Source organism: Aedes aegypti, chromosome 1, assembly GCF_002204515.2.
Source record: "Aedes aegypti strain LVP_AGWG chromosome 1, AaegL5.0 Primary Assembly, whole genome shotgun sequence".
In the NCBI taxonomy this organism is placed as follows: Eukaryota; Metazoa; Arthropoda; class Insecta; order Diptera; family Culicidae; genus Aedes; species Aedes aegypti.
The window spans coordinates 183,555,580-183,582,216 of record NC_035107.1 but is presented as its reverse complement, the minus strand read 5'-3'; the positions used below and the strand labels follow the sequence as shown (position 1 = coordinate 183,582,216).

Below are 26,637 nucleotides of genomic sequence, written 5' to 3'. Positions count from 1 at the left end.
TTATATCGCTCCACGTTAAGTCGCGTTCCTTGCTGCAGCATTGCAGACCGCGCTGCATCCTTCTTCTCCAAAACCTGTCTGCCTTCTTCGTCGAACCAAACGTTACATGTCCTCCTTTCCACGATGACGGATAGGTTTGGGCGCAGTTTCACCATCACTAGATAGTGATCAGAGTCAATGTTAGCGCCACGATAGGTTCTGACGCCGGTACTATCGGAGAAGTGCCGTCCATCGATCAAAACGTGATCGACTTGTGATTCCGTCTGCTGCGGTGATCTCCAGGTGTACCGATACGGGATACTGTGCTGAAAGTAGGTGCTATGAATGGCCATTGGCCATGTTCTTGGAGGCGGCAAAATCTATCAGTCGTAGGCCGTTCTTGTTCGTCAGCCGGTGAGCGCTGAACTTTCCAATCATCGATCTGAACTCCTCCTGGCCAATCTGAGCGTTCAAATCACTTATGATAATCTTGACGTTGTGGCTTGCGGTTGGCTTGCAGGGCCTGAACGTCTGTTCCCCGAATTTAGTGGTGAACTACAAAGAACAATAAGCAATCAAACGAAGAAAATATTTGGTCATTTTAGACTAAAAGTATATGTTCAAAAATGCCAAGATCGGCGAAACTCGAAAAAAATGCCAATGCTATAAATAAGTTAGCTTATCATTTGACTGGTTCGTTCGGAACTTTGAAATGTATAAAGTTATGACTATTATGAGTGTCTAAAACTTTTCGAGAAAACGAGTCATTCGGGGAAATTGACGGAAAACTGACGCAGTTTCAATTTCAATTTGTACATTTAACACGTGTTTCGTCGTGTAGGGGAACTTTGGGTAATATGCCCAGATGAGATTTCTTACGCGCCATACAATTTATTAATTTTTTTCATACAAAAAGTGTTACCATGGGGGGAGGGGGGGTTGAAAAATCCCAAAAATTGCCTTACGTAATAAATGGACCGCCCCTTTACAGCATGGCTAACGCCGAACTGAAGCGGGGCGTTTTACCCCGCAAAACAATACATATGCAGTTGAGCAAGCATTTTTTAAAAATTTCTTTATAAAACCCAGAAAAGCTAAAATGGATAGCTGTGTTTACTATTTGACAGAAAACATGTTTGTTTATCCGACCATTATTAAAAAAGAGCATAAAATAATGTTTTTCACATCCAAAATCGCTGACGTAGGGGGGAGGGGGGTCTTCACGGATTTGAGACGATGTGTGACGAGGGGGAGGGAGGGGTTCCAACCAGTGGACGTAGCATTTTGAATAATTTGAATAGCGCTGAAAAAAGTTGACAAAAAGCTTAATTCTATCAAACTTCTTTATCTGACTTTTTAAACTTAAAACTCCAAAACATTAATATGATCTCATTTAAAAATTTCTAAGAAATTTTAAATTTTCCTGATAAATTCAATCAAACAGATTTTATGGAGCTATAACTGCTACGTCATTTATAGACGACCCCTTTTTTGATCATAAGTTCTTACCACTGGTGTATTTAAGGATGATGCTTGAGATTTGATACATAAAAAATGTAATTATTTTGGGCAATTTCCCATTATGATGTAGGGGGGCTGGGGGCAAGAAGGACACCTTAAGATATAAAGGTTCAAATCATGGTTGATTAGCACAATTTTTGAGGATTATTCCAGTGCTCACCTCTTGTTCTAAATGATGTTATCGATAGATTTCAAAAATATAAGAAACACATGTTGATTTGAGATTTTTGAAAATGCCCCTTCTTATAAGGTTTTTTAACGAGGCACGGGGAATGCCACAAATTTTGTATATTATTATTTCCCCGCCTAAACGATACATTCTACAGTAAGTAAAGATAAAAACTGAGGGATAAAAGTTTACTTATAGTTAAACAGTAATTTTACGAAATTAATTTAGTTCTCATCTTACTTGACTGTTACAATAATAGTAAAACATTTCAGAAACCATTTTGAATGTCTAAGCTGGTTTATTTTGATTTTATTTAGTAGGAAACATTGATTTAATGCAATATTAAACAAGAAAAATAAAAGTTCATTTGATTTTATATGTGAAATTTGCGGTGTCCCTCTTGCCCCTTTAAGACATACTGTTTTTATATATGTAAAACTTAATGTCAAAAGAACTTTTTCGAAAAAATTTCCTCACAGCTATATTTAACAATTGTAAATCATCAATACTGTGTGGAAAAATCCATATGTTTTGTATTTATAGGGAGTCAAACCTTGTTTTCCAGTCTTACATTCTTATAATATTTCGCATTTTTCGCGTTGGTGAGTTAAAGACATTTTTCAATTTTTTTGTACTGAACATTTTTAACTGTAATATTTACACAACCCTCAATTAGTACTCAATGTATTCTTATCCTGCGTTAAACATAACAAACTGGTTTAAGTACTATACCATTTAATTCCACTAGAGTTTGTATCCTTTGACAGATACGCGTATCTCGACCTCAACTGTAAGGCCGTCTTCAGTGTTGTGTACTAGACTCGACACGACACTGGAGACGGCCTTACAGCTGAGGTCGAAATACGCGTATCTGTCAAAGGATACAAACTCTAGTGGAATTAAATGGTATACTACTAAATTCGGTTTTTCATCTACTTATAGGTATTGTACTAAACAGCTCGAAGATTTATTATAAAAAAAACTGATTTGAACTACGTGAAATTAGAGATGGCACTTTTGTCCCGGGTGTCACTCTTGTCCCATGTCCCCCTAGACAGTCCGTTCTTTTATAGATTTCAATTTGTTATTACATTTAATTTAAGGCAACATTCAGATTACCAACTGGAAAATGTGGAGAATATAATACAAGGTCACACTACAGATTTAGTTTGTTTGCTCATACTTTTTCCATCGTCTGATGTTTTCCATTGGCAACAGCAGTGCCATGGTTCAGCAAAAGTTAATTTAATTAATGCAATCGAGAGCTACATTGTAGACTCCTATCACGTGCACAGTGTTTGGTCCAGATCATCTTTTGTCTATCCAACCACATAACCAATTGGAAACATCTAACTGCATCCTACAGGTTGATACCACATTGCATTAAGCTGCAAACGGCAACCGATCATCAGAATCAATTAGCCTTTGTGGTTGATTGAGAGTCTGTTATCATGTAGCTGGCCGGGAGAAACTTACCTGTATGGGAAACCACAGTGAAGCGAAGGCAGCCACGACGACCACCACCAGTCTAGTGACACGTTTTTTGCTCTTCTTGGACTCGGCCGATCGTCCACCGACGGAACTTCGCCACAGTCGTGAAAGCATACACATGTAGAGGACACTTATCAGCACCAGCGGCACCACGTAGGAGCTGGAGAAGAACGCGATATGGAAGGCAGCGCGGGAAAACTGTCCGTTTTCGAGGAACGAACACGACTCGAGGACCTCGTCTTTGTATGCGATTCTCTGCAATTGAAATGAGAATAAGCGGAGGAAATACATAAACTAACTGCTGGCAAGGAAAAGTTTTAATTAAATCATTTGGTATTGATGAACTGCATTACATATGGTGTTACTTCATTTCATTCCAAGAACCCACTGCAATGGAAAGCTGAATGGTAATGACGATTTAACCATGCTACTCAAAACTTTTGTATCATACAGGATAAGGAAAACCACAAGTGTATACAAGTTGCAAAACATACAGCTAGTCTGTTTAATTTCAACTTTGAGGGAACGCGGTTCAATTAACATGTTTCGAAAAAATTCTTCCTCCGTTTTTATTAAAATACCGTGCTGCTTCAAATTACCACTTTGAAAACCGGAAACTCGCTTCTTCAACGGTATTTTTTTTTACTAATTTCCGTTTTTTTTCTGCTTCGGGTCCATGGATTTGACGTCTTCTTTATCCTTCATTTATGAAAGTTGACAAAATATTTATTTCTGGATGAATTAAGGATATTTCATGTAATCTTAAAATGCAAATTATGCAAAAGAGGTTATAAATCAAACTTTCTAAATGGTTCTTTCATTCGTTTGAACATAAAATTATTCCTGCAGTAAGTGTTGTCTTTTTTATGAAATATTCTGTATAATATGGTGGGTCACCATAGTCAATTTTTACAAGTTGTACATGTTTTCCCAGCTTTATTTGTGTATGAATGCATGTTCTAAAATTGATACAATTTTATGTTTGCCTTAGTAAGTACTAGTTTATCTATTATTGAACCACGCTAAAAAAAATTAAACATATTTTATATTGCCCTAATATGGGGTACAATAATAGTTGGTCTGGATAACTCCATTATTGGAGTTATTAACTTTAATAAGCATGAGCATGAGCATGAGCATATATGACCGTACAATTCGTAGTTGCTACTCCGTGATTGACTAGAGCAATCGAAGTTGCACAGGGAATCAATGAATGGGGCTTGGGATTAGCTAATCATTCTTCAATGTGCACAAACCGAGAGCTCGCATTTCAAAAGTCAATTACGGCGCCGGCCACGTCCTTACGGTCATCGGGGAAGGGAAGGATTGTTAGCTAGACAACCGTTGTTACTAGAGACCGAAGAATCTTCTGCATCTCCACATTTGTCATGGAAAGGATATTCGGTTAGTGGGATAAGGTAAAGATCTGGGAGTCACCCGCGGTTGGTGATGCGATCCATGATACATTTACGCCTAACCCGTTTAACGCCACTATTTATTCATGCCGCGCGAGCGACGCGCAACACGTTTGATCCTGCTCACATCAACCGCCCCCGCAGGAGCAAGCAACGCGAGCAAAGGATCAAACACTACTCTATTGGAGTTATTAACTTTAATAAGAGTTATTAACTTTAATAAGAGTTATTAACTTTAATAAGAGTTATTAACTTTAATAAGAATTATTAACTTTAATAAGAGTTATTAACTTTAGTAAGAGTTATTCACATTAACTTAACGTAATTAACGTAATTTATACTCATATTAGTGGTCACGGCAAACTTTGTCTTATTAACTGCCCATAAAAGCATCACTGTCTACATACAACATAACACCATTTTTATTGTAACATCCATGTTTTAATATGTATTTTATTACGCATATAAAAATTAACACAAATTGTTGAAAAAAAAAAAGAAGTTGGTTGCTAATCAATAGAAGCAAACAGAGTTTTCTGTGTGGTTGCGTAAAATGAATATGGCATTTTAAAATGTACTAAAAAAATTATGAAAATTTGTATGAGTATGAGCATGAGCACTGGCATAGATGACCGTACAACTCGTAGTTGCTACTCCGTGATTGACCAGAACAATCGAAGTTGCACAGACATTCGATAAATGAATCTTGGGATTAGCCTACCATTCCTCAATGTGCACAAATTAAGAGCTCAAATTTTTATAGTCAATAACCACGCCGGCCACGTCATTATGGTCATCTGGGAAGGGGAGGAATGTTAGTAAGACAATCATTGTTACTAGAGACCGAATGTACATCTGCTTCTCCACAGTTGTCATGGAAAGGATATTTGATTAGTGGGATTAGGTAGGGATCTGGCAGTCACCAACTTTTGGTGATGCGATACATGATATAATCACGCCTAATCGGATTCGCGATATAATTTGATATTAGTATTGTACGCCAAACAACAATATATCACCTGCCCAAGTAAGCAACGCGATCAATAGATCAAATAGGAGAACTGGGTATTATTTGCCCATAGGGGGTAAAATGCACCACCCTCGATTTGGACAAACGATGTGTTTTAAAATGCTTTTTTCTACCCTGGATGATAGAAAATGGATAAAAATGCACAGAAAAGCTAACGAATATTTAACCCTGGACTGGAAATTGAAAGTTTTTATATTTAAGGTGAAACATCTCGGAATCCAAAGATGGCAGTCACAATGGCCGACTTGTACCCCTACTCACGTTTTCAAAGGCACTTAACTGGAGAAATAGTTGGTAAACGTTTCTGATCTTCTTATTTTAAGCTTTCTGCTAGTGCACAAAGCCAAAATAAAAAGTTCACTGTTGTTGGATGCTTCCTTCGCGAGATTTGTGCCTTTGAAGTTTCAGTGCAATCTTAGAAGTTGATTCCAAACTGTTTCACCTTATGGGGCTCACACGCAAAGAAGTGTAAGCGACATTTTGGTCGGTTTTGAGTTGAGTTAAGTTGAGAAAAAACTATTGTTTCCAAGCTTTCTAACAATATTTTAAAGAGCTATCTGCTCAAAAGAAAAAAAATAACATGATTGGTTATGTTTTTGACTATCATACATTTTGTATGGAATGAAAAATTGCTAAAAAAAACTTCAAAGTAAGTTTTTTCAAATCTAGGTTTTGTCATCGACACTCTTTTGCTTTTAACCTTGAAAATGATCAAGCCAATCGTTACCAGAAGACTAGGAAAGCTTTATAGGGCGTGTAACGACTGAGTGCCTGAGAAATAGGAAATTGAAGACCTCTTGTTGATTGATTGATTTTTCATATCTGATGCAGACATTTTGCTAAGCCGTTTTTTGAGAATTGATCGTGTCATCAGATACAAATCCGGTAATTTCTGAACGATTTCATAACGTCAAAACGTCTCCTAAAATTCAATCAATAACTTCTCCAGAAATTTTTGGTGATTTTCTTCAAAATTGCCTTTTAAGATTAATGTACGACTTCAACTAGGAATTTCTCTAAAGATACCCTCTGTTATTTCTCCAAAGATCTCTTCTAATATTTCTACAGAAATTCCTCCAACAATTCTTTGAGATTTTCACAAGTTAGTCTTGAATGTTTTTTTTTCATGAATTCTTCCAGGAATGTCTCCAGGGAAATGAAAAGGAAGTTTGTCTGAAATATAAATTCATGAGGTATTTGTAAAGAAAACCTTAGAGCTTCCTCTGACAAAACTTTGAGTCACCCTTAATGATCAAGAATCTCTGAAATAACTCCTAGACTCTTGGAGAAGTTTTAGAGGATTTCCGAGATAATTTGCTAAGATAATCGAAAAAAAAAATAAAATAAATCGAAGCTCGGTATATCTCGGTGTTCCGCAGGAATTTTCTAAAGAATTTTATCGAAAACATTGGACAGCATATCTATATAAATTAGTGTAGGAATGGTCGGAGTAATTATTGGAAAAAATGCTGTAAAATAAACTGGTGTGAAAACGCAAATAAACTTTTGAAGATATCGTGGGATTTTTTTGAGAAACTTTATAAGGAATTTTGGTGAAACTGCAGGAAAACTTGGATGAAATGCTGGAAAAATTCATACAAAAAAAAAGATTTGTTCTAAATCCCCTTCAAGGATTTAAATATTTCTGGGAGGAAACGAGGGGTTTTCAAACCCAAAGGCTTAGGCAGCGTCCATTTATTGCATTACGCATAAATTGGAAATTTTTGACCCCCTCCCTCCCTCCGTAACGCTTTTTGAATGAAAATTTTTAAATTTTTGTATGAGCCGTAACGCTTGAGCACCTCCCCACGTCCCCCTAGAGCGTTACGTAATTTGTGAATGCCGCCTTATTACATTTGTGGATTTCCTTGGAAGAAACTCTGAAGACATCTTTAAAAGATCTTTTAGAGTAACAACTGAAGAATTAGTGGAAAAAATGTCAGGAGGAAATCGTATGATAGTTTTGGACAAAAATCAATGATTTTCCTGAGCAAATTACTGGAGTTAGTAGCTATGGATATCGCAAGTATTTTAAGAAGCAAATTCTGGAAAAAAAACATCTTTTTAGCATCTTCTGGAATATTGCTGGAAGGATTTATGAGAGATCTCTTAAAGAATTTCAGGAGAGTTCCCTGTAGGAGATCCTGAAGGTATTCTAAATAAATTCACTATGTTAATTCCTAAAGATTTCCCTTGGGGAATCTGAGACGAATTTCTCGAAGATCCTGTTTAACCTGTTATAGTATCTGAAAGTTTCTTTGGAGCATGTACAATTTTTCATCAGGTCCAATGCAAGCAGAATCAGGAAAAAAGAGACCATTTGATTTGAAACCATTTTGGTTAAAATAGATCTTTTAGAGAGCTTCCACTAAAAATAGAGAAATGCTTGCTTTTACAACCAATGAGATTGTTCTAAATTCCTCATCTTATTTTAGATAAAAAATAAATTAACAGCGAAATTAAATTTATGTAGTTATTGCACAAAAGTTACCCAGCTAATCGCAAAAGTGTTCAGGAGAAACTGAAGATGCTTCAAAAATGTTTCATCGAGCTTGAACAAAAGCTAGAGATTGAGCTGTAGGGTATGGAGTTCTATAAGAATTGCTTTGAAAATCATCAAGAGATTCAGCGATGCTTTGTTAGATTGTATCAAAGGTGATCGCACATTCAGAAATCGCTAGCACCATCAAACTCGTGCTGTGTATTCCACGATGCAACTGGTATCAGATTAATCCATAACTTCGTTCAAAGATTCTTCAATAATCTTCTGTCAATTCTCTATGAATGTTCCAGTAACTTCTCAAGAAAAACTTCCAGTAATGCTCACGGCAATTTGTAAGAGAACATATATAGTGTTGGTCGTAGATATTTTTAGGAAACCATCCATTGATTCAATCAGAAATGCCATAGATGATAGCTTCATTTGATTTTCTGACGGCCAAAGAAGTTTCTTGTAGCATTATTACAGTTAGGTTCCTAGGACTTTCACTATAGATATTCTCAATCGTTCTTCTAACGTGCCAGAACTTTTGGAAATCATACATAAACCATGACACGCTTTACTAGGTATGAAAATGCCATAAGAACCTTATCGTGTCTTCCATTCTCTATACATACCGTTTTGATTCATATTACGGACACTTAAGGCCTCAGTGAAGTATAACCCAGCAGAGAGCATACAAAATAAACCATTCTGTATGATTCTTTAGCGTTATCAAGCGTTGGAAGCCCTTAACTTTCGAATGGTGGGTAAAGAATTCGCTTCCGCAACTTGAATAATTTTTAATAAATGGAAAATGCTTACTAAAACGAGCCTTGAAATCGAGAACTTTTAAACGGCAAAAATTGAAACATTTCGTGTGAAATGTTTCCCATACAAAGTAGAATGTCCGAAATTTGAAGCTGTCCGTAATATGAATCAAAACGGTATGTGAAGATGATAAATAGTTTAATTTATTTTTCAACCTTTCTGCTGATTTTGTTTTTTTTTGTTCAATCGTGGGTAGGACAATCCTTTGACTGTCCTACCCAGGTATTTTTGTGCGTAGTACATGTCCTACCTGTCCTACCCACTTCCCGCGCCACTGATCTAAGACATGGGTCCTAACAGAACTGAGAAGTGATACTCTAACGCCAGCAGAATGACTCTGTGTACGCACAGTACGTAAGTGCGAAGAGCACTAATGATACAAAAATTTTTATATTTGATAGCTCTTAGTCTTAATTTTCATTGAAATTTTTAATTTCAATGCAACAATATTGACGTAAAAAGCAATATTTAAAAAAAAAGTATTCTACAAACATTTCTTGTAATCAATAAGCTCTTGGCACAAAATGCACAAATCTGTCAGCAACTGCAAAGATTCTTAAGGCCCAAGTAAAAATGAAGCAAATGTCAAAAGTGAAAAAGCAGTTTTCGTCGTTAAAATCGACAAATTGAAGAAAATAAAAACACACAGCTATTTTATTTCCAAAATAAAAAGGCTGTGTGTTTTTATTTTTTCCGATTTGTTGATTTCAACGACGAAAACTGCTTTTTCACTTTTGACATTTGCTTCAATTTTACTTGCACCTTAACTTATTCAATACATCATATGCTGCTCGGTAAGTGAAGTGAACATCTTGTCAGCACTTTGCAGCCTTACGCAACAAAACATATCTTCAAGTATCTCCCAGCGCCCCATTTCTAATTATTGTTATTGCATTACGGATACTGAACCAGACGAGTCTACTTTCCTTCCACCTCGTAAGAGATATTCGAAGAAAGTTCATAATTCGATTTGCAACTTTTCAAAACATTCCCATTTCCCAGAGGTTCCTTTCGTTAGCTTGACTCGGTTGAGTGCGTCTTGAAGAAGTAGGTTATCATTGAGCTTTCCTACCTTATGCCGCCCACCGCCATTAGTCACCAGCCCATCACTAGACGGTCCCTATGACGGAGAGGAAATTCAGTTTGGAATTGTTACAACATTGTTGACTTGCACCATCATCAACATCATCAAGCAATCGAACACAACACGGAAGACATTCCCCGGAAAGAACCATAGGAAAGGGAAAACCTCTGGAGGAAATCTAATATCCAGGATCGCTGCCACCAACCGTGTATTATTTATTCCTCCAGCGAATCGCATCAGGTGTGGGTTGAATCAACGTGACCGTCTCGCCATTATTTTCAAGGTATAAGCATTGCCTAGATTGTATTACAATGGGGTAAATTAGCGAGGTAATGAAATTCAAACTGAAATCGCTGGACGGTAATTTACGGCGATTTATTCGCGATAGAATTACAAAGAAATCGAGGCCCGCTTATTATGTCACGCGAGAAAAAGTCCACCGGGAGCCGTTCTGACGTAATATGTGGAAGCGAAAGTGTGTCCTTTAAATGAGTTAATCCATTTCACAGTCCCGCAAAATAGTAGACACAGTGGAACTTTTATGAAAAATGTCGTGGAACTCAATCTCTGGATGCCACTGATATATGATTAATATTTTTATCGCAACAGAAAGTTTATTTCTTAAGAAAAACGATACTGAGGTAAGAAGTTGTTTGTGTTTTTTATATTTATTTATTGTTTTACAGCACGTGTTTTTTATCGTATGGTTTGTTCAAGTGGCCAAATGAAATGAGGTATTTATTAATCAATATCTTTTAAATCAGCTGAGGGTAAAACGATCTTGGTGAATGCTTGGCATGTCTACACTCCAACCTCTTTTTACAATGGTTTTTACGACCACTTTTTAACGAACGAAATTCAAATTAACGACCGTTATTATAAATGTTCAATATCTTAAAAAGTATTCAAAATAGATGGTCAAAATAGGGCGAAATTGTTCAGTAGAATAAGGGTCAACACGTGGTGGTCATTGAATTGCGGAATTTTGCCACCAGGCGACACTAGTGAGCATCGAGATTGTGTTTTTCTAATATCTCAGGATCCTGTCTACTTAGAAAGATGGCGCCTTCGGCAAAGTTGTTCAGTAACTCAAGGAATATCATTGTTTGAGCCATGAAATGAGAGATTTGTCCACCACGTGGCGCATGAAACGTTTGTTTTGAAAATATCTCAGGATCATGGGCATTTAGAAAGATGACGTTTTCGGCAAAGCTTTTTAGAAGCCTATGATCTATAATTATTCTACCAGAGAAATTTGAGGTTCTGCCACCAAGTGATGCTAGTAAACATGAAACTTTCTGTGAAGATATGTTGTGATCCTGACTATTTAAGATGGCGTCTTTGTGCAAATTGTTTATTCCAGCCAAAAAGTTCGAGATAATTGGCAAAAAAAATCATACTCAGTAGTGCCGTTTGAATTGCAAGGCTCGAACTATGATAACCCTTGACTTACTGAACAAGTTTGCCAGAAGCGTCATTTTTCTAAGTAGTCAGGAACCTGAAATATTTGCAAAATAAATGTTTTATGCTCACTTGCGCCACCTGACGGCAAAATGTCGAACTCTTGGCTAGAAAAAAAAAAACATTTTTCCAAAGACGCCATCTTTCTAAGTACTATGGATCCTAAGATATCCATGAAACAAACAAAAAATGTGCTCACTTGCGCCACCTGGTGGAAAAATCTTAAATCTCTTGACCAGAATAGTCATAGCCCTTGAGCTACTGAACAACTTTGCCCATGACACCAACTTTCTAACTGAATAACTTCACCGATATTATATTATATTTCTATTCCGCTCAAGTTTTTAAGTTTTGATTTTTTCTTTTTATTTTATTAATTTGGCTTTACATCAATTATCTTGATAAAACCTCGCCAACAATATTTCGCCAATTCACTCGGTTCATGGCCGCTTCTCTCCATCCTCGGCTGCAACCCATGAACACCATCTTTACAAGGTTGTTGTCCAGCATTCTTGCAACATGCCCTGCCCAGCGTATCCTTGCAGCTTTAGCTACCTTCACAATACTGGGTTCGCCGTAGAGTTGAGCGAGCTCGTGGTTCATCCTTCGCCGCAACACGCCGTTCTCCTGCACGCCACCGGAGATCGTCCTTAGCACTCGGCGTTCGAAAACCCCAAGAACTTGCAAGTTCTCCTCGAGCATAGTCCACGTTTCATGCCCGTAGAGGACTACCGGTCTTATGAGCGTTTTGTACATCGTGCATTTGGTGCGAGGGTGAGTCTTTCTTGACCGCAGTTTCTTCTGGAGCCCATAGCAAGCACGACTTCCGCTGATGATGCACCTTCGTATTTCCCGACTAACATTGTTGTCAGCCGTCAACAAGGATCCGAGGTAGACGAACTCGTCCACCACCTCGAAGGTATCGCCGTCTATCGTGACACTGCTTCCTAGGCGAGCTTCGCGTTTATGGCGGATGAACAAATCTGCCACCGTTTCAAGTCCGGCTCTAAGCATCACAACTTCAAGCGCAATATTGAACAGCAGGCACGAAAGTCCGTCGCCCTGTCGTAGTCCCCGCCGAGACTTGAACGAACTGGAGTGTTCACCCGAGATCTTAACGTAGTTTTGAATACCGTCCATCGTTGCTCTAAGCAATTTTGTGAGCTTCCCAGGAAAGCTGTTCTCGTCCATTATCTTCCATAGCTCTACACGATCAATACTGTCGTATGTCGCCTTGAAATCGATGATAAAATGGTTCGCATGGACCTGGTACTCACGGCATTTCTGGAGGATTTGCCGCACGGAAAAGATCTGGTCCGTTGTCGAGCGGCCGTCGATAAAACCTGCTTGATAACATCCCACGAACTCGTTTGCTATAGGTGACAGAGGACGGAAGAGAATCTGGGATAGCACTTTGTAGGCGGCGTTTAGGATAGCGATTGCACGATAATTTTCACGCTCCAATTTGTCGCCCTTTTTGTAGATAGAGCATATAACGCCCTGCTTCCACTCTTCCGGTAGCTGTTCCAGTCAGCCGATGCAGACAAGCGGCCAAACTGTCCGGGCCCATCTTGATGAGTTCGGCTCCGATATCATCTTTGTCAGCGGCCTTGTTGTTCTTAAGCTGTTGAATGGCATCCTTAACTTTCCCCATCATGGGAGCTGATTGATTTCCACTGTCCGCTGTGCTGACGCAGCAATCGTCTTCGCTGTCCTGACCTTCTGTACCAGTGTTCTCTGCGCCATTCATATGTTCATCGTAGTGCTGCTTCCACCTTTCGAGCACCTCGCGTCCGTCCGTCAAGATGCTCCCATCTTTATCCCGTCACTTTTCAGCTCGCGACACGAAGCCTTTGCGGGATGTGTTGAGCTTCTGATAGAACTTCCGCGTTTCTTGAGAACGGTACAACAACTCCATCTTTTGGCATTCCACCTTTTCCATGTGGCGCTTTTTGTCCCGGAATAGGCGGGTTTGCTGTTTCCGCTTCAGTCTGTATCGTTCCACGTTTTGTCGCGTACCATGCTGCAGCATTGCAGCCCGCGCTGCATTCTTCTCCTCTAAAACCTCATGGCACTCTTCATCGAACCAATCGTTTCTTGAGCTCCGTTCCACATATCCGACAATGCTTTCGGCAGCGTCGTTAATGGCTGCTTTGACTGTCCTCCAGCAGACCTCAAGCGGGGCCCTAGCGAGCTCGCCATCATCCGGTAACGCTGCCTAAAGATACTGCGCGTACGCATTGGCGACATCCGGTTGTTTCAGTCGCACTAGATTGTACCGAGGCGGGCATCAATACCGTACATCGTTGATGGCGGATAGTTATGGGCGCAGTTTTACCATCACCAGGTAGTGGTTGGAATCAATGTTAGCACCACGATAGGTTCTTACGTCGGTTATGTCGGAGAAGTGCCGTCCATCGATCAAAACGTGGTCGATTTGCGATTCTGTCTGCTGAGGTGATCTCCTGGTGTACCGATACGGGAGACTGTGCTGGAAATAGGTGCTACGAATGGCCATATTCTTGGAGGCAAAATCTATCAGTTGTAGGCCGGTCTCGTTCGTCAGCCGGTGGGCGCTAAACTTTCCAATCGTCGGTTTGAACTCCTCCTCCTGGCCACCTGTCCAGATAATCTATGACGTCGTCCCACCTATGATAATCTTGACGTCGTGGCTTGGGCAGCCAGACAGGCCAGAGTGAGTGCTATGTACGTTTATGATGCGGAAGTTGAAGAACCGGCCTTTGAGCCTCAACTTGCACATTCTTTCGTTGATCGGCCACCACCCGATCACGCGCCTTTGCATACCCATCACTATGAAAGCTCTTCCCAGCTCGCGTGTGTTGCCGCAGCTCTGGTAGATGGTATGATTACCTCTAAACGTTCGCACCAATGCTCCTGTCCAGCACACCTCCTGCAGCGCTACGATGTCGAAACCGCGGGTCTTCAGTACATCGGAGAGTATGCGAGTACTTCCAATGAAGTTGAGAGATTTGCAGTTCCACGTACTGAGTTTTCAATTGCTTGTCCAGTTCCGTCGCTGTGGTCTTTGCCGATTGTTCCGGTCCGTATTCTCTCGTTCACGTTCCTGTGCTTATGTGTTTGTACGGTTGGCTTACAGGGCCTGACACCAACCCCCTAGATTTCCGGAGGACCATTTCCCCTAAATCTTCGAAGGGCAATAATACGCAGTTTAGCTCAGAGTCCTTCTCTGGCACTCGGACGATGATCAGCCGCCCCTGATATGGGGAACGGAGCTGTTGTGAGCCGCCCCTAACATGGAGTACAGACGCTCAAGGTTTGCAGAAGCAAACATAAAAGCAAACCCTCCCTTCCCTGTTAGCATACGACCAAAGTTCCCACCCGGGGTCGCTTACCCAATCTTCCTTAAGGTTACCCGTACCCCGGCCAGTACCACGAGGAGGTAGGAATAGGAGTTGCTGGGAAAGAGTCTAAGGACCGCACAAAGGGGTCTATTTTATTCCTGTAGGTACGCGAGGTACCCGAAGTACCCATGGTACACCATGTCCAGCCATTTACCGTGCCATAATTTTTTCTTTATTCCTCTTAAAAAGTGTTGCCAGCCACATGAACATTTTTGCTCCGGCTGACTGTATGCCACGCAACACTTCCTTCAACTTCAGTGAACATTTGATATCGCTATATATAAAATTTATTTGTATTTGCGTATCACACTCCCATATAATTGGCTCTTTTGATAACAATCGAGCAGTGTTATCATCTACAGTCATCTCTCCCTTACTCGATATTGAAGGGACCATCGAGTTAGGGAGGTATCGAGTTACAGAACACAAAACCAGTGTAACTGCGATCCAAGTGACCATCGAGGTAGCCATGAATACCAACTTTTACTATGGTTCTCTAACTCGATATCGAGATACGGAATATCGAGTAAGGGAGAGTTAACTGTATTACCTAAATATGAAAACTTGAACAGCCATTTTGGAAAGTTCTCAGCCCATGCTTCAACTTTGCCGAATATCTCGAATTAGTATTGCCACATCTAGACGTTGCATTTTTCAAAAACCTAATTAATAAAATATATTGAAATTTCACGCCATTTTATTGCAAACAATTCCACTGTGAATGGTTTGGTTTTGTTAGCAACACGAACTACTACAATTGTATAGTCGTTCCAATAATGCTCAATCCTGACGTAACGTTATTATAATGCCAACTTATTGTCCGAAGCAACTTTGTCAAACCGCACCGCAAAAACCACATTATTGCCTGAATGAAGACAAACCAGCCTTTATTCTCACTTCACGACAGCGGTGATATTCCGATAGCAGAAAGCCTGAAGCAATTAACACTTAAAGACTTGGTGCCTTACCTTCCACGACGAGTTTTCCTGGCCTGGAGGGTGTGTCAGAAGCAGTGGGGCTGTGTGTGACACTGACACACCCGTAAGAGAATAATTTTATGGAAAGCAAAATTGAGGCAGAGTAAATATTTGATCAGTGGATTGATTCAATTAATGGGAGCTTGCTGCAGGGATATGTGCCGTAAGATTCCTCTCCGATGTTGAAGCTAGCTTAAGTGCTCGGCAGCACATTTCGCCTGTGTCAAGAATGTTTCAGCATGGTTCAAGTTTTCATCGAACGGGTTTTCTAAATTGGTTTTATCGCTTGTTGCACTTTGGGGAATTTAGCAGCCAATTTGATCCTTTTTGCTTAATGTGGAGAAGAATACGCCATAATAGGGCTATAAAACTACAATATATTCATAAAATTGATTGCATTGTGAGCAAGACAGCAGACGCTATAACTATATGACTACCACAAAAGAACATAACCTTTGTCCCTGAAGGAAATGAATTCAAAAATAAAGATGATTTGGGGATGAAAACATTCTTAAATGTTCACGTGCGAGTTGATTATACAACATTTGTTATGAATAATATAGACAGAGCCTTCACTTGTATTGGTATTTAAATACATTGATTTATTATCTTCTTGTCGTTACGTATCAAATAAGGCAGAGCATGCTTCTCAGCTTGCTAAGTGATCTAAGAACACTTTCGCAGCTTCACCGGGAGCTTTTCATGATTCTCGTTTGGTTGTGTTTTTTTATATGATGACTACAAACTTTTGTGCATGTATAGATAAAGAACCAACAAAAAATATTAGTTTAAAAAAGCATTTTTGAGTTGAAACAAAGCAGACTGATTTGAACCACCGTCACTTCGTAAGCCTTCTCCCAAAGAAATCCGAACAACGATGTGTAAAACTGCGTTAAGATCTTGGGCGAACACTCCAGTTCGTTCGAATCCCGCTGGGGATTACGACAAGGTGATGGACTTTCGTGCCTGTTGTTCAATATTACGTTTGAAGGTGTCATGCGGAGAATCAGACTTAACAGTCGAGACACGATTTTTGGGAGAACCGGACAGTTTGTCTGCTTCGCGGACGACATGGATATTATTGGAAGAAAATTTGAAACGGTAGCAGATTTGTTCACCCGCCTGAAACTCGAAGCAACTAGAGTCGGACTGATGGTGAATGCGTTGAAAACAAAGTACATGTTGGTAGGCGGAACTTAGCGTGACAGGGCCCACCTAAGAAGCACTCGATAACTCGAACTGTGAGCGCGTCATGGGATGCCATGGTCTCGAAGAGATGAGCGAAAAGGACGAGCTGTTCACAGAATTTTGTGGTCGGGTTCGCTATTCTCCCATTGTCCAGTGCACAAGGTCAGGTGGGTGACAGCTTTATAGAAAACACAAGCGTATGTAACAGAGCCTACTTGATGTGCGCAATTAACGTAGTGCCGACATCGCGTCTGACCATCATTTTCTCTTCAACTTGATTCGACTCCGATCGCGCGTTGCCATCGTCAGTTGGAGAAATTTAGGCAACGATTCAACACACGTGGACTGGAATACGTCGCAGTAAGGACTTGCGTCGAAGCTCATAGGGCTCGCGCTGTGGACCTTCCCGAAGGTGGCAACGTGGAAGAACAATGGACCGCCATCAAGCATGCCTTCATCGTTACCGGCGAGAATAATTTGGGTGAGCTGCGCACCCAGAGAAAGCAATGGATCACAGATGACACTTGGCGGAAGATAAAGGAGCGTAGAAACGCTAAAGCCGCGATAGAGCGAGCGAAAGCCAGTGTAGCAAAAGCTTCAGCTTCAGCCATCCTGTCTTGATAGTGTCATTCTAAAAACACACCAAGTCGTTCCCATAGGGGACGTTAGCCACAAGGAAGGACGATTCAAGTAATAGTTTCATATGGTATGTGCTCTTCAACATCGAATCCAATTTCTCTCGCCGTTACCTTACGGTACCTATCCATCTAGTATTCATTGCTTTCTTCTCCATGCTCCCTCTTACTTCGAGCAAAATAGACCGATATGCCGGTAAACAAATTCAATATATAATTATCACGATCGATACCTTTGCATGTTTTTTTTAATATTTATAGTAGGGTGCAAAAAAGCTTCAAAAGCCTGGCCTGTTGTGTGTTGGCACGGTACGGGACTCATGTTAGGCGTGCTTAACCACTAAAAAACTTTCACTTGTAATAAGCGGCTAGCTCAGGGCTTAATCCCAAGGTCGGCAGTCACTTACTGAGAGAAGACCCACAACACCATTTTCAAAGAAACCACCAACGACGTCACAGGAAAATCAAGTCCTCCTTCCTTGAAATGAATTAACGCAACACAATGAAAGCTACGCTTAAACATATTTATTCAGTGGGAGATACATTGATAAGGGGGGGGGGGTTATCGTTGCGGCCGTTCTGCGGTGAGGTGCGATGGGGCCCATGGGCATGCATGAGAGAGAGAGAGAACATATATTCTTGAGGTACTTGCCACTCGATGAGTTTGGGAGCGTGAACACAGAATCCAGGCACGTGGTCCCACCGTCTCGGGTCTATTGGCTTGCGGACAGCCGGGGAAGTGCAGCTGCGATTCCTGGGTGGCTACCCATCGTGAAGATCCTTGGTTGGTGAACAGAATACCGGCTGTATGTGTTGCGGAGAAACGGATGTCTTGCACGTTGACCGCGATGGATTGTGTCATAGGTTCGGCTGTTTGCGAGTGGGTTCTTCAAGCAGAGCTCTTCAAGGGTGATCCGACGGACCATTCGGGACGTTGGATCCGTTTCCTCCAGTGACGTCACGAGACTCGTGTGCGGGGTGGCAACTCATCGGATGTTGGGCTGCCTATGAGCGGGGGTAATCCCACCGGGCCTCACAGTAGTCCTCACCTCCACAACTACGGTTGCCACTTCACCGCCACGTGTGACACGACAATAACTAGGGGCTTGTCGGCCACCAGCCTCGAGCTCGCCACCAAACTTCACTACTCCTTTTCCGGCACTGAAGGCTCGTCCTGCCTTCTCCTTCTTATGGATAACTCGGCCACGTGGAGCAACTTCGTCGGCGATACTGGTTATGGAGCTGCCACAAGCCGTGGATCGGAGTTCAAACTTTCCAGGAACGGCGGGAGACACTTATGGAGATTCCACTCTCGGCGTTCGGCTGGATCCCGGACACTCGAAATCACTCCGGTGGTAGCGGATCAATGGCTTCCTGTTTTTTCGTAATAGGTAATTCCGTTGCGTTTTCTTGACTTTTCGGTTCGGCGTCCCGTAATCAACTAACTGTTCTCCTCTCATTATATTCCCCCTGAACGTTCTCTCTCATTTGACCCTCGCATTCTCTCCTCTCTCTCTCAGTGTCCCGAACTAGGGCTGCCAACATTGATAATTTTTAGTGGAGACTTGAGGGTGAAATTTTTCAACGAGGGGTATTTATATTGACCTATCTGCTGATAAAATTAATTTGAATTCTACTAAACTATGCTATGTACAACAAGAAGACCAAAAAAAATAACAAAACCCTAAACTAGCTAAGGCTTTGAGCCTCCTGCTCCAATCGTTAGATTGTTGCCTTTGGAAACGGTAACACACTACAGCTCTTGTGCCTCGATCTCCCCCGGAACCATATCACGCAACTTCATCGGGGGAGGGCTGTGCTCATGCAACTTGTCAGTCTCAGCCTATGGCTGTTCTGCTAAGTTACTGTTGGAGCTTAATATCGTCAAAAACGCTGCTCACTACGACATTTCTAGGGTGTCTCAGCGATTACTCGTTTTCCACAATTGGCGGTTGAAGATTTCGCCAGGGACAGCTTTCTGTGCGAGGGCCCAGATAGCCGTAGCGGTAAACGCGCAGCTATTCAGCATGACCATGCTGAGGGTCGTGGGCTCGAATCCCGCCGGTCGAGGATCTTTTCGTAAAGGAAATTTTCTCGATTCCCAGGGCATAGAGTATCTTCGTACCTGCCACACGATATACACATGCAAAAATGGTCATTGGCAAAGTAAACTCTCAGTTAATAACTGTGGAAGTGCTCATAAGAACACTAATCTGAGAAGCAGGCTTTGTCCCAGTTGGGACGTAACGCCAAAAAGAAGAATAAGAAGAAGCTTTCTGTGTGACGACGCATATTTCCCTTGGGCTGGTCTCCTGTCAGAGCCCTGTTGAACTTTTACTGAATGCTCATGTGCTTTTCGTTGCTTTAAGACGACTCGTTCTCCTCTGCTGCGGTTCGAGCTTTCCTGATTGACCAGTTGGATGCAGAGGTCGGTCCAGCGATTCCTATTGGAGGATGACTTCCGGCTCACTGGAGCCCTGACGACCCAAAACTGGTTTCTGACGATCGATGCTACTCGGCCTAGTCCCCTACGGTAGAGCTTGCCTACTCCGGTTACGCGCTTCTGTATGCTTCGATACTGGCCGGTGGAGTGCAGAAGTCAGTCCTGCGATTCCGGTAGGAGGATGGCTTCCGGTTCACTAGCGCTCCGACGGCTCCAACCGGTGATACGCTATGAACTACTCAGAGTAGTCCCCGGCGGTGGATCTATCCAACTCCGACGAGGATTTTTCTGGCGGTGGAAGATCGCCCGAACCAATGCTATCCGGGAAGATGCCGAGGTTGGTCCTGCGATTCCGGTGGAGGGAAGCTTCCGGTTCACAGGCGCCCCAACGATCATTTGCCGGAGCAGCAACGTGATCTACTCAACTAGTCTCAGACGGTGGACTAAACCTACTCCGAAGCTGGCCGATGCCGTGGTCGGTCCTGCGATTCCGGTGGAGGGAAACTTCCGGTTCACAGGTGCTCTACGACCATTTGCCTGTCCTGTTCTTAAATTACCCAGCTAGACTTCGGTGGTGGACTCAACTTACTCTGACTCGACGTTGATCATTTGATATTCCGATTGGAAGATGACTTCTGGTCTGCAGGCGTCCTGGCGACTTATTACCGATACTATGCTACGCCCACTCTACTAGGTCTAGTCCCCGACGGAGAATCTAGCCTATTTCGATCGCGACCCGAAGCTCTCTGGTCTTCACGTCATCATCTTTGCAATAACTTTGCAATCTGCGTTTTCCCCCTGTTCACCGCATTCCAAGTGCTGTCATGCTGGCACATGTTCTGCACGATGATGTCCGGATTTAGGACGCTTGCGGCATTATCACCCGAATCGAGGGCAACATGCTTCGGTATCTTTCACGATATTTGGACAGGCCAGACAATGTAGAGACTTTGCGTGTCCGAATCTGTGCAGATATTGCCGGAAGCATCCATGGCCTGACAAAAACTGGGTCAGGAAAAAGTTGACTCCTCCATGTTTTCTGGTCGTCCACACCGACACGTTAGGAATGAGCCTGTTGGTCCACCTTATTTTCTCCAAGTTATTCCACTCCTGCTGCTACTTAGCCATTGTATTCAATTTGATGGTATTCCTCACATTCACATATAACATGAGCTGGAACGTACCTTCCCGTTTCGCTCGATTGCGTTTGGTTGTCAATGCTGCAGTCCACTGTCTTGAACTGCTGAACCGCCTTGCAGTTGCTGACCAGCACCACCTGCATTTTGTGATGAGCCAACTGCAGCAAGACTCCAGACATCTACGATTCAATGGTGTCTAGCATTGAATCGAATTGTCATCAAAACAGACGAAAAACAAACAACGAAGCAATCGCGCTCACAACTGTTTGTTCCAGCTATTTCGGATTGGGATATAATCAAAAGAGACATTACAATGACAGGGTCAAAATTGTTGCAACCTTTTCAACTAGAGATTGATCATTTATTTTAAACACATATTCAAATTTGTGTGATGGATGCTATTCAATAATGTAGCAATGTGTACCAACACGGAGAAAGTTCTCGAAAATAGCAATACTTAACCTAGAACATCGTTGCGCACGTGGTGAGCGATCATTGTCATATTCTAGTCAAGTAGTGATAAACTGTTGTTGCGGAATGAAATTGTTGCAACAAGAATGGGAGAGGAAAATATCTTCGTTGCTACGTGTTGGTTGACAATTGATTCACTGGTGTCTAGCGATTCCGCCGTCAACATTTCAACCTTCTCCGCAGTCTCGTTAGTTATCGCAAAAACAACGTCATCTGTGAACCCGACGATCTTGTCTCCATTCGGCAGTCTCAAGATTAGCACTACATCGTACATCATATTCCATAGTGTTGGACCAAGTATGGATCCCTGTGGAACTCCCGCCGTTACTTCGGTTGACATCCGTCTCTGGTATGTGTCGCAAACCAGTACCCGGTTCTGAAAGTAGCTTTGCCGAACTTTTCATGGATATTCGGGAACCCACATTCTTTGTAGGGCTGCTGCGATAGCCTCCCAACTGGTAAATAGTGCCGCGTTCTTAACATCTACCACAGCGCAGTATCGATTGCCTCTCCTCTTCTACGTGGACGCTTTTTCCGCGCACGCGATGGCTGCCCGGATAGTATCCACCATCGAACTCTTTTTACGGAATCCGAACTGCCTTTTTGACAAACCATTCTCGCCTTCCGTGTAGATCGTCAGCCTGCCGACGATGACCTTCTCCAGAAGCTTACCAAGAGTATTCAGCAAGCATAATGGTCTATATGAAGCAGAATCTCCTGGCGGTTTTCCCGGTATTGGCTGCAACATTAGCTTCTGCACCTGCCATCTGTCTGGGAAGCAGCTTTCCGCTAGACACTTCTGCAACGCCGTACTTAATATATCTGGGAACGCCAATATTGCTGCCCTTAGCGCTATGTTAGGGATACCATCTGGACCGGGAGCTTTGTTCAGCTTCAAACCTCTTGCATCTGTTATCGGCTCGGCGTTAGAAACTTGGATCCCGGCATTTTATTCATCTACGTCAGCGTACGATGTGGGTGGCCACGCGGTGAGAGCATGCGTAGGAAATATACCGTCCACTATCAATTTCAGCTTGTCGAGGCACATTTCAGCTGGTGTTACTGGCCCAGTTTTCTTAACCTTCGCCATCACTACTAGATACGCATTGCCTCAGGGATTTGCGTCAGCTTCTCGGCACAACTCCTTGTAGCAATCTGATTCACTTGTCACTATCTTCCATTTGAACGCGGCCCTGGCCAGTTGGCAGGGCACCTTACGCTCCGATCTAGCTATCTGCGCGTGTCTTTTGCTTCTTAAGGTGAAACATCTCGGAATCCAAAGATGGCCATCACAATGGCCGACTTGTGCCCCTACTCACGTTTTCAAAGGCACAAAACTGGAAAAATAATTGGCAAACATGTCTGATCTTCTTATTTTAAGCTTTCTGTTAGTGCACAAAGCCAAAATAAAAAGTTCACTGCTGATGGATGCTTTCTTCGCGAGATTTGTGCCTTTGAAGTTTCAGTGCAATCTTAGAAGTTGATTCCAACCTGTTTCACCTTAAGTAGGCTTCATGGAGTGTCGCACAATGGTGGCAGATCGCTGTTTTCGACGGCCAAAATCTCTAGGACTTTAGTTATGCACCCTAGAGGTTTGGTGTCTTCGACAAAGTGTTTTGGAATAACTTGTACTATATTTTGACACATTCAGATTTGATCTATATAAGTGAAAACTAATCTAGATCAGTTTTATCTTTTGATAGGAGCGTCCTAGCAAAAAACTTTTTTCTGCAAAGTTGTTCATTGAGGCATTTTTGACATTTCTTCGGAAGACACTTACACTCTATCACTGACGTGGATTAAGATATATAACAATTTAGTAAAAACAGTCAAAAAATCGATTTTGACCATTTTTTCATAAAAAAAATTGAAAACATTTTTTGTCGTCAAGTATTAGAAGTTTAACTATAACAAACTATATTTTATCCAGGATAACTCATGAAGCGGCAGATGGCGGCAGCTAATTTTTTGTATACGACTAGTCAAGAACATAAGTTTCATTGTCCCAAAGAAAGAAAAGTGGGGCCACGTGGGGCTTTTTTGTTGTGGTGGTTTGAAAACTTGATGAAAATATGTTAAAAAAATGCTTATATTTGAGAAACTTTTCATAAATTTATATTTTTCAAATGTATTTTTAAAACATATTGCATGTTGACGAAGTGATTTGAAAAAGTGAATTCTTCATCATCATAACTGCCCAGCCTTCGCCTTCTGATATTTGGGACATTTGTCGTAGCCACCCGTCGTATGGGCATTACCACCCTCCGCTTTACACAACACACACCTAGGTGTCTTCAGACAGTTCCTGCCAACATGACTTTTTTCACCACATTTCCTGCAGTGTTTGGACCTTTGCAGTTGATTGCCCGGTGGCCTAAATCCATGCATATGAAGCGCTGCTCCACCGAATTTGTCTCTCGAAGGATCAGTTTCAGCGGGCAGACCAACCATCCCACCTTGATCTTACCAGCCTCGAGTTGTTTGGCTGCTGCGACTGGTAATCGGATCGCCGCTAATTGTATACCCCAGTACATTTTCCTCAGCCGGATGGACTGAAGTGCTTCTTTCAGGTTTTTTTTTTCTCAGCAATGGGGGGATAATCTGCTCAACAGACCCCGGACCAAGGTCCAGGAGTGTGGGGTTGGGGACCATTTACTACATGCAAGCAGTAAATAGGACTACATCCCCGACCCACTAAACCATTCCCATTGCCGCCAAACCCTTCGCGGCCACTTAATCGCTGTAAGGGTCGATTTCGACCGTAGGGCACCGGTGTGACCTACGTAGCCGACTGCGAGCCCTTGGACCACCTGTTGCTTAACGTCTACACTAGCCACTCCTCGAGTCCACTCGCCACTCCTCGAGTCCACTCGCCACCTCCTTTGTAGTTCCAAGACAATGTGGGTGAAACGGCATTCCAGCCAAGCTCGTCTTCACGCATCCTCTGAACCAGATTGTCCGGAGTTGTGTCCCCACCGCATGTGGCAAACATGCGGTCACGCATTGTGCGGAAACGCGGGCACACGAACAAAACGTGTTCCGCCGTTTCCTCTAAACCTGCACAAACTGGACATTCAGGAGAACCCGCATGACCGAAACGGTGTAGATACTGTCTAAAGCAACCATGGCGCGAAAGGACCTGTGTCAGGTGGAATGTTAGTTCCCCATGGCGCCTATTGACCCAGATATCTACCCTCGGAATCAACCTGTGAGTTAACTATCCCTTGGTGGAACTTTCCCACGTACGCTGCCATTTGGCCATAGAGGCCAGTCTGGCAGTTCTGCGTATACCTCTTGTGCCGCGCCTTTCGAAGTACTCTATGTCTTCCATGATAAGGATACCAATAGGCACCATACCGGTGATAACGCAGAGTGCATCGTGTGATACGATACGGTACGCGCTCGCATTCATCAGGCATATAAGCCTATATGTACTCTCCAGCTTGCTACGGTAGCTGTTGGTACTTAAAGCCGTGCCCCAAGCCGGGCTCCCATACCTCAATATGGACGAGGCGACACTGGCCAGAAGCTTACGCTTACTAGCATACACCGCAGAGCTATTGGACATCATCCGGGACAGTGCCACAATAGCTGTGGAGGCTCTCTTGCAGGCATAATAAACGTGGCTACCGAAGGTAAGCTTATCGTCGATCATCACCCCCAAGTGTTTGACGGAGCGCTTGGAAGTGATCGTGCAGTCGCCTACACTGATCACCGCTTGCTACACCGACTTTCGGTTGTTGACAACAATCGCCTCAGTTTTGTGGTGAGCCAATTCCAGTTTCCTGGAGCTCATCCACTCCTCCACAATTGCAATCGAGTGGGCTGCAGTTAATTCCACTTCTTCGATCGATTCACCGTAGCCCTCCAGCGTAATATCGTCGGCAAAGCCAACAATGATCACATCCGCCGGGAATTTTAATCTCAACACCTCGTCGTACATGACATTCCATAACACCGGACCCAAGATGGAACCTTGAGGGACTCCTGAGGTTATGTGAAAGCACTTCCGACCCACCTCTGTGTCGTAGACTAATACCCGATTATGGAAGTAACTCCCGAGAATCTTATACAGGTACTCGGGTATCCCCAGACGCAGGAGCGAATCAGCAATAGCCGCCCAACTAGCACTATTGAATGCGTTCCTTACATCCAGAGTCACTACTGCACAGTAGCGAATACCCCTCCTCTTACGCTGGAGTGCTATCTCAGCGTTTTTTTAACCGTCAGAATAGCGTCTACGGTGGACCTCCCTTTCCGGAAGCCGAACTGGTTGCTTGAGAGACCATTTACACCCTCGGTGTACCTCGACAGTCTGTTGAGGATGATCTTCTCGAGCACCTTCCCGCCGTGTCGATCAAGCATATTGGTCTATACGCCGACGGGTCACCAGGTGGTTTTCCCGCCTTTGGCTATAGTACCAGGCTCTGCCTCTTCCACACATCTGGAAATACTCCCTCGTCCAGGCATATCTGCAAAGCAGATCTGAACATCCCGGGAGCCTCCAAGATTGCGACTTTGAGGGCCAGGTTTGGAACTCCGTCCGGACCTGGTGCCTTACCTACACTTAGGGATTTTGTAATCCCTACAAGTTCCTCATCGGTTACCCTCTCCTCATCGCCAGCCCCAATCCCCGGCTGTCCTACGAAAGGAGGCCATGGGCTAGGGTTGTGGCGCGGAAAGAGCCCCTCGATGATCCCCTCCAGCATCCCTCTGGAGATTGCTCTGTAGCACCTCTTGTCTTCGCCATAACGATCCTGTATGTATCGCCCCACGGATTCGCGATGGCACTCTGACAGAGTCCCTCAAAGCAGGCCTTTTTGCTTGCCCTTATCTCGGACTTCAGCGCGACTTTGGCAGCGGTGAACACCACCCGTCGTTCTTCACGCTCCTCCTCAGTACGTGCTCGCTGCATCCGCCTCCTGGTCCGTAGGCAAGCAC

At 42.8% G+C, this 26,637-nt stretch overlaps 1 protein-coding gene across 2 annotated transcripts in view; it reads right to left on the bottom strand.

Annotated features, from left to right (window-relative positions):
• The window catches only part of LOC5567406 (allatostatin-A receptor), a 395,031-nt gene that overhangs the window by 155,095 nt on the left and 213,299 nt on the right, over positions 1-26,637 (bottom strand). For both annotated transcript variants that reach the window (XR_002502618.1, XM_001657351.2), the window contains exon 2: positions 3,146-3,415. Coding sequence is in view for 1 of the 2 variants with exons in the window: in XM_001657351.2 (XP_001657401.2) it covers positions 3,146-3,415 (270 nt within the window). In the remaining variant the exon portion in view is untranslated. The remainder of the gene's footprint in view (positions 1-3,145; positions 3,416-26,637) is intronic.